Source organism: Mastomys coucha, unplaced genomic scaffold (assembly GCF_008632895.1).
Source record: "Mastomys coucha isolate ucsf_1 unplaced genomic scaffold, UCSF_Mcou_1 pScaffold21, whole genome shotgun sequence".
Taxonomy (NCBI): Eukaryota; Metazoa; Chordata; class Mammalia; order Rodentia; family Muridae; genus Mastomys; species Mastomys coucha.
Window position 1 is genome coordinate 140,212,532 of NW_022196904.1, and position 8,322 is coordinate 140,220,853.

Genomic DNA, 8,322 nt, shown 5'->3' on the forward strand with positions numbered 1-8,322 from the left:
GGCCTTGAACTCAGAAATCCACCTGCCTTTGCCTCCCAAGTGCTGGGATTAAAGGTGTGTGCCACCACCGACCAGCCAGTTGGGTGTCTTTGAGGCAGTGTCTGTATATTCTTATTCAGTCTCTTGAGTATTGGAATTACAGGCATGTGTTACCACACCTGGTTGTTGAGCAGTCCTATATAAATAAACAACATGTTTTATGAATGGTGACAGTACAGGGTGAGCATTGGTAATGTAGTATTGCCTAAGGTTCAGTTGATATATACTCCCCCCTACTCCATCCCTAGGCTCAGGGTACAACACAAGGCTTCATCAGTGGAAGGTAAATGTCCCACCATTGAGCCATATTCCTAGATCCATTTAATGTTTTGTTTTGTTTTGTTTTTTGAGACAGTTTCTCTGTGTAGTCCTGGCTGTCCTGGAATTCACTCTATAGACCAGGCTGGCCTCGAACCCAGAAATCTGCTGCCTGCCTCTGCCTCCCAAGTGCCAGGATTAAAGGCGTGTGCCACCACTGCCCGGCCCATTTAATGTTCTTTTGCATACTCCTTCATAAGACTGTTATATCAGTAAAATGTTGGGAAAATTTCTAACACCTTTGTTTCTCCATTGTCCTAGGTTGGCCTTGTATAATTCCCGTTTCCTGAATCTCTGCTCTGAGATGGATGGTCGAGTCCGGCCCCTTGTGTATACCTTACGCTGCTGGGCTCAGCATAATGGGCTGTCAGGTAACAATGAGGACAGACTTGGCCCAAATTTGTGTCAGGAAAAGGCAGGGAGTTAGCAAGACAAAAAGGGGTGGGCACAGAAACCAGGGGTTGTAAATACTTCGTAATTTGAATTATTTGTTCATTATTGTTCTCCCTAACTTGAATCTAGGGGCCGGCCCCCTTCTCAATAACTACGCTTTGACGTTGTTAGTCATCTACTTCCTTCAGACCAGAGACCCTCCAGTGCTTCCTACTGTGGCCCAGCTTACCCAGAGATCAGGTACTTCAGAACAGCCTTGACTGTCACGACCTCACTCCTTCTACACTTGAGATGCCCTGGGATGAGACCTCAACTCTCAGCCTGGCTCCAGGCTGACTGTCTTCTTACTGTCACAGGTGAAGGGGAACAGGTAGAAGTTGATGGCTGGGACTGCAGCTTCCCTAAGGATGCCTCAAGACTGGAGCCCAGCACCAACACAGAGCCTCTCAGTGAGTCTTGGGGAACCTGGTAGAAAACTGATAGTGATGCTAGGCTCAAGAATAGGGGACATCTATCACATTTGTGTGCAAGGCAGGCTCAAGAATAGGGGACATATCATACTTGTTGTGTGCAAGGCTTGGTTTTCATAGTAGGCTGTGGTGGCTGTTTTAAGTAAGAGGTGTAGTTCCCCAGTTTCACTGCTCTCTAGGGCAAGCAGAAACATCTGGGTAGGACATGGCTGAGGAACTGGGTTTCTCAGGACACTTCTGAAAGCCCTATGAAGAGAAGAAAGTCCCATTGAAGTAGCTGCAGGGATGTCCCAGTTATGGCTTTCAGGTGACCCCCTTTTTCTAATCTGCCTCCGTCAGGTTCCCTGCTGGCCCAGTTCTTCTCCTGCGTTTCTTGCTGGGATCTTTCTGGCTCCCTGCTGTCCCTGCGGGAAGGTCGGCCTTTGATGGTGGCAGGGGGCCTGCCTTCTGATCTCTGGGAAGGGCTGCGCCTTGGCCCCATGAATCTCCAGGACCCTTTTGACCTGAGTCACAATGTTGCAGCCAATGTGACTGGCCGGGTGGCTAAACGTCTGCAGAGCTGTTGTGGAGCAGCGGCCAGTTACTGCCGAAGTCTTCAGTACCAGCAACGTTCCTCCCGGGGCCGGGACTGGGGACTGCTCCCACTACTGCAGCCCAGTTCCCCTGGCTCCCTGCTATCTGCCAAGCTTATCCCCTTACCCTCTGCCCCCTTTCCACAGATCATTATGGCTTTGGTGAATGTGTTAAGGGAAGCACTAGGATGCCATATAGAACAGGGAACCAAGAGACGAAGGTCAGAAGGTGCCAGAACTAAAGACTCTCCCCTGGGAGGGGCAAACAAAAGACCGAGACTTGGTGGGCAAGAAAAGAGCTGTGAGGAAGGGAAAGAGGCTCCACAGGGATGTGCGGGGGACAACAGTGAAAATGAGGTAGAAGAAATGGTAATAGAGTTGCGAGACACACCTCAGGACTGTGCCTTGTTGCACTCTAGACCACCAGAGGAGTTGCCCCTGATGACTGCAAAGTGTCTAGACGAGCCAGCTGAGCATAATCCCATGAAACCTGAAGTGGCTGGAGAAGGGTCTCAGGGTGAGACAGGGAAGGAGGCATCATACCCATCATCAGTGAGCTGGCGCTGTGCCTTGTGGCACCAAGTATGGCAGGGGAGGCGGCGTGCCCGGAGACGATTACAGCAGCAAACTAAGGAAGAAAGCAGAGGAGGTCCCACCGCTGGAGCAGAGTGGCTGGCAATGGAAGCTCGTGTAACCCAGGAACTGAAAGGACCCGACAGTGAGCAACAGAGGCCAGGTGGGGAGCCCCTCCTCACCTTTGTGGCATCTGCCTCCCAAGTTGAGCAGACACTCACTGTGGCACCACTCCAGGATTCCCAAGGCCTGTTCCCTGGCCTTCATCATTTTCTACAGGTTTTTATCCCTCAAGCACTTAAAAATCTCCTCAAGTGAGGAAACAAACTTCAAAAACAATAAAGCTGCTAGTTTATTTCATAGACTTTGGACAAGTTTGTTTTCCTCCTGGTAACAACTTTTTCCTTTGCCTTAATGTAGCTTCTGGCCTGACTACCCTAAAACAGTCCTATCAATTTCACTTCAAATATCTCCTTCCCACTTCATACCACTTTCATAGGGACTGACACCTCCACAAAGCAAAGGCTCTGATTTCTAAGAACAAGGTTTGTTCTGCTGTTCCCATTTGTGATGGGAACCACAAATTTGGGTTTAGGGTTTGTCTGTTCTATCCTTTAACGTGAAAGAGAGTTCAAATTGCCCATAAGTTGGATGCAAGATTTTCAAATTTGGATATGTGTATCAGAACTGGGCTGCCTTACCCGACCTTCTGGGGCGCAGCCAAGCCTGAGAGGTGTGGGTGACTTGGCAAGATGGTCCGCGCTGCTTTGTTGTAGAAGTTTTAACAGCACGGAGTTTAATCGGAGCAGACCTACTTTCAGATGTTTTCGGCCATGAGCCCCAGCTGAATAGTCATCCATCTCTGTATAGAAAAAAAACCCCGTACAGGAACAAAAGGAATTCACTAAATTGCCACTCCTTAAGGCAGTTCCTGTAGGTGGTCATAGGTTCCAGATACCAGCCTTCGAGGGGCGGTGCTTCCGCCAGGTTCTCACACTTTTCCCCTCCCTCGGGGAGCTCCGTCTCCTATCAGGCTTCCGATTGGTCGGCCACGGGGGCGGGGCAGGATTGTCCAGAGTTATACTACGCAGGCGCCCGCTCTTTGCGCTCCAGGCAGCGGGCCCCACCCCTTGCTTTTTCCAACTCAGCGCGGCTGGAGACGGAACTGTCGTGCGTATGCCTTTTATGCCGTCCTCGCTTTCCGGCTGCTGTTTCCGCACGGCGCTCTCCTTTCCTCCTCCCTTGTCTCCCTTGCGGCTTACTTTGCGGCAGCACCGACAGCCCCACCCCCTTTCTCTGCGGAATCACCATGGCGGCTGGGGTAAGTTTGCCGGCTCCGGTGATTTGGGTCACCCTATCCACTGCCATCCTTTCCCTGAGTGGGGCCAGTCGGCGTCAGGGGAGTTTCAGATCCAAGCCGAGAGCCGATCTGGGGTCCACAGGCCGTACGGTCGGAGAGCAGGGTTCCTAGGGCCTGGAGGGGAACTGAGGCTGGGGCTCGGAGGCCAGAGGTGGAACGTTCTGGGTTTGAGGAGTAAAAGAGATGCTGGATCTCCACTGTCTGGACCTTTAAAAAGTGTTTAGCCGCACTGCCATTTTGCGATGTGGCATCTGAGCAAGTTGGTGGAACTTTTGCCACGGTTTTGTGGGTCACAACGAGGACAGTGAAAAGGAGAGGGTCTTTGTGGGAAGGGGCGACTGACACAGTTGGAATTGCCTTTCGGGGATGTTTGGGAGCCAGAGGAATAAAAGGAACAGTGAAGTGAGCCCATATGGACCCTGCTGGTGAGATTTTGGTAGGGAGACAACTGGGAACTCACTGCAGGACAGGACCAGAGGAATGTTAACTCACGACGTGCAAAGAAAGGCCTTTTAGGAGGAATAGCTGATGAGCATTAGAATTCAGCGTGGCGATTCTGAAGGGAACTTTAAAATCCTTTCCTCTGTGCGTGCTTTTGAAATGATACCAGCTTGGAAGTAGTTAGACAACGGCTCACTACGAATGAATGAAACAAGGGTTCTGGGAGAGATGGGTGTGAGTGTGTGCGAGTTTTTAGGCAGATGGGAGTCTGATGGGACCAGAAGTTTTGAAGGGAAGAATGCTTCTAGAGATGTCCTTAAGAGAGGTCACATCTGTCGGTAAGCTTTATTTAGCAGCTGGTATGTTCTACTTCTTGGTATTTCAGAGGACTCTGATTACATAGGGCATACTTGGTTAATTTGGTTCACTAGGAGTGGCACTAAGCTGTGCACATTGGACTTGCATGGAAGTGTGCGTGGGGAGTTGGCATTCAGGATTCCTTTACTCTAGTCCATCCTTGACCCTTTCTCTCGTAGACCCTGTACACATACCCTGAAAACTGGAGGGCCTTCAAGGCCCTCATCGCTGCTCAGTACAGCGGGGCTCAGGTCCGCGTGCTCTCCGCACCACCCCACTTCCACTTTGGCCAAACAAACCGCACCCCTGAATTTCTCCGAAAATTTCCTGCCGGCAAGGTGAGTGGGGAAGCACCAGGGATCTCTAGAATTCCGTTATTCTAGAGATGGCCTCCGTGGTAGATTTGAAGTTTTGTTATAAAGAAATTTTATGGGGCCAGGGATGTAACCTATGAAAGCCCCTGAACTTGACTGTCCAAAGGAAAAAAAAAAGATAATTTTGAAAGCTTCTGGTAATTCCAGAGACTGAGGCAGGAAGATTGTGGAGTAAGCGGATGCAGTATATAGTAAGACCCTGTCTCTGAAGTAAAAAAGATTGGAGGTGTGTGTATTTATGAAGGAAAATTCACAGCTGTTCAGTGGCTGTCAGGAATTACAGACCTGGTTTATATTTGTGGGATAAAGTGAATTTTCACCAGGTGTTATTTGTGTGTGTGTGTGTGTATATATATATACATATATATATATACACACACACACACACACTAAGTATGTCTTTTTTTTTTTTTGGTTTTTCGAGACAGGGTTTCTCTGTATAGCCCTGGCTGTTCTGGAACTCCCTCTGTAGACCAGGATGGCCTCAAACTCAGAAATCTGCCTGCTTCTGCCTCCCAAGTGCTGGGATTAAAGGCGTGCGCCACCACCGCCTGGCAAGAGTTAGATCCTTAACCCAAAGCGCTTGAGTAGAGCTAAATATCCAAAGCTAAATATGGAGACAAGTGCTAAATCTGGATTATGATTTGGGCGGTGAAGCTGTAGGATTGTTGGGTGTCATCCATATCTGAGTTTATTTTGAGGTGGGGTCTCACTAGCATCCTGGTCAGTTTCAGACAAAAGTTCTGGGGTTAAGGTTATGGAGCACCACATGTCAGCTATGTTTGAATTTCGCCATTGTGAATTTGTATTTATAAGGGATACTAAGTATTCACTTCTGAGCTCAAGATGCCATGAGTTTGCATAGCAAGGGTGTCTTGTCTTAACAAATTATTTAGAACAATTCATCCTGGACAATTGGCTAGTGAGAAATCGTATTTTTTGTGTTTTCTGCTACTTTCTCCACAGGTTCCAGCATTTGAAGGTGATGATGGATTTTGTGTGTTTGAGAGCAATGCCATCGCCTATTATGGTAATTTGTGGGGATACAGGAGTGAGAGGGTATGGGGATAAGGCTGTAGAAGCTACTGCAGTGGACAACAAGTTGGAATCCACAGAGACTTGGGTTGGTTTGGCATGATGTCAAAAGTTCTAAGCTGTATTCCGCCTTTGCAGTAAGCAACGAGGAGCTGCGGGGAAGTACGCCAGAGGCGGCAGCTCAGGTGGTGCAGTGGGTGAGCTTTGCTGACAGTGACATCGTTCCTCCAGCTAGCACCTGGGTGTTCCCCACCTTGGGCATCATGCACCACAACAAACAGGTACGCTTTGGAACTTGGGGAGAAGCTGGGGTAGAGAGAGAGTCAGAGCCTACATTTTGGGACTGAGAAATCGATGAAGGAAGAGATACCAGGAGTGTGTGGGTAATGCAAAGACTAAAGTGGTTATCATCAGTATGGTGGGAATAAGATCATGTTAACCGAGAAAAAAATTGAACACAAGTGATTCATTTCTCATAAATTTCAACTGATTCTAGAGTCTAGTGATAGAGACTGGGGGTGAGTCAGTGCTGGTTAAATGGCTTCTTTAGTTATGTTGGTGGGGGGATCTGAGGAAAGGGACTTGGTACCCACTAAGTTTGAATATTCAAAACAACAGGCCACTGAAAATGCAAAAGAAGAGGTGAAGCGAATCCTGGGGCTGCTGGACACTCACTTGAAGACAAGGACTTTTCTGGTGGGTGAACGAGTGACACTGGCTGATATCACAGTTGTCTGCACCCTGTTGTGGCTCTATAAACAGGTAAGGTTTATATCTCATTTGACGGGTTAGACCTGTACTGGGGTATCCCCCGTTCTGCTTAGTGAAGACCAGTTAATGGCTGTAGGGTTCTTAGCATTGAGAACTATGACTGTTTCTATCTTATTAAAGATGGGTAAGGGCTGGGTGTGGTGGCTCATACTTGTAATCCCAGCACTTGAGATACCGAGACAGGAGGATCACTCTGGTTTAAGGCCACCCTAGGTTACATAGTGATATCAGAAATAGAAGGCAAAAATCAAAGATGTAAGAGACAAGGCTGGGGACTTCAGCAGCAAGGGCTTTTGGAGGCAGACTTAACTGTTTACAGATGCAGTGGTCTAAGAATTCTCATCGTTCTTTTATCTGTGATAAATTCAAGGTGGTATTTGGCTTAAATCTTTTAAAGCATTTTTGAGATTTCCACTTACTTGTATTTGCATGTATGCATGCATACAGATCCCAAGATGCTCGAGTTACAGATGGTTGTGAGCTACTGTGTGGGTGCTGGGAATCAAACCAGGTAGCCATCTCCAGCCCCCCCCCCCTTTTTTTTTAAATATGGTATTGCTGATTTTCAGGCAGCAGCTCTGGGCCCTATTCTGGTTCAGAATTGTAGTCCAATGAGAACAAAGAAAAAAAGCCAATGTTTGCCGGGCCCATATGCCTCACAGGATTCATTGTAATTCTTCCATGTCCACAGCACACAGCTAGTAAGTACCCAAGTCCAATCACTGCGGAACTTGCAATACCTGACTAACTGAATTCTGTGATCTGTCTCCATGACAAGAATTTCCCTTCCTGCCTCCTCCTATTTTGGCAAAGTAGAAAGTGACGGGCTGGAGAGATGAGTCAATAGTTAAAAAAATGCTTGCTGCTCTTCCAGAGGACTCTGGTGGATTCTCAGCACCCACATGATTCCTCACAACTGTAACTCCATTTCCAGAAGATCTGATGCCCTGGTCCGGCTTCCGGGAGCACTAGGAATGCATGTGGTGCATAGACAAACGCACAGGCAAGACACCCATATACATAAAAATAAAAACCAATTTTTAAGATGGTAGTGTGGGACTTGAGAGATGGCTCAGCACTTGAAGAGTACTTGTTTTGCAGAGGTATAGTTTATTTCCCAATACACAACTGCCAGCTTAAAACTATATAACTCTGGCTCGGGGGAACCAATGATGACCTAAGTGGGCACAGACATACTTGGAAGCAAAGCACTAAAACATAAAAGTGAAATCTTGAAAATTCCTCAAGAGGATAGTGGGATGTCAGTAAAGGAGCCTGAAGGACTGCTCTGTGTGAGCCGGGCACACGCTGTGCTGCCGAGCTGCACTATAGTCTTGGGCTGGTAGTCAGCTATGTTACAGTTGCAGTGTGGAGCTAGAGTGCAGCCCAGTGACTCACCTATGTTGCATTCTTAGCACCACACATGAAGTGTCTTTTTGGAGGGTTGTCTTATTTAGCAAAATAAGTCTAGTAGTTACCCCACTCCACCCCCTTTGGGTGCTGGGTTGGAACCCAGTGCTTTGACCCAGCGCTGGGTCACACTCTGCTGCTGAGCTACATTCCTAGTTCCGGTACTCTCAGATAGGCTCTATTACCGTCTTTTCAATTTTTTTTTTTTT

The 8,322-nt window shown here is 48.0% G+C and overlaps 2 protein-coding genes and 2 long non-coding RNA genes across 6 annotated transcripts in view; 2 read left to right on the forward strand and 2 right to left on the reverse strand.

Annotated features, from left to right (window-relative positions):
• LOC116103534 overlaps positions 1-2,305 on the reverse strand; it is a 6,410-nt gene extending 4,105 nt beyond the window's left edge. Inside the window, exon 1 of the long non-coding RNA XR_004123497.1 lies at positions 2,184-2,305. This is a non-coding gene — a long non-coding RNA (uncharacterized LOC116103534). The remainder of the gene's footprint in view (positions 1-2,183) is intronic.
• The window catches only part of Tut1 (terminal uridylyl transferase 1, U6 snRNA-specific), a 12,633-nt gene extending 9,906 nt beyond the window's left edge, over positions 1-2,727 (forward strand). Inside the window, exons 6-9 of the mRNA XM_031389612.1 lie at positions 619-728; positions 880-990; positions 1,107-1,199; positions 1,560-2,727. Coding sequence (XP_031245472.1) covers positions 619-728; positions 880-990; positions 1,107-1,199; positions 1,560-2,683 — 1,438 coding nt within the window. The 3' untranslated portion in view covers positions 2,684-2,727. The remainder of the gene's footprint in view (positions 1-618; positions 729-879; positions 991-1,106; positions 1,200-1,559) is intronic.
• Positions 1-3,493, reverse strand: part of LOC116103533 — a 16,792-nt gene extending 13,299 nt beyond the window's left edge. For 2 of the 3 annotated variants that reach the window (XR_004123495.1, XR_004123493.1), the window contains exons 1-2: positions 3,067-3,493; positions 2,336-2,420 (exon numbers count right to left, since the gene is read on the reverse strand). This is a non-coding gene — a long non-coding RNA (uncharacterized LOC116103533). The remainder of the gene's footprint in view (positions 1-2,335; positions 2,421-3,066) is intronic. The other variant, XR_004123494.1, reaches the window with a different exon arrangement.
• A 13-nt stretch (positions 3,494-3,506) lies between these two features.
• Positions 3,507-8,322, forward strand: part of Eef1g (eukaryotic translation elongation factor 1 gamma) — an 11,320-nt gene continuing 6,504 nt past the window's right edge. The window contains exons 1-5 of the mRNA XM_031389615.1: positions 3,507-3,686; positions 4,703-4,861; positions 5,864-5,927; positions 6,071-6,213; positions 6,551-6,694. Coding sequence (XP_031245475.1) covers positions 3,675-3,686; positions 4,703-4,861; positions 5,864-5,927; positions 6,071-6,213; positions 6,551-6,694 — 522 coding nt within the window. The 5' untranslated portion in view covers positions 3,507-3,674. The remainder of the gene's footprint in view (positions 3,687-4,702; positions 4,862-5,863; positions 5,928-6,070; positions 6,214-6,550; positions 6,695-8,322) is intronic.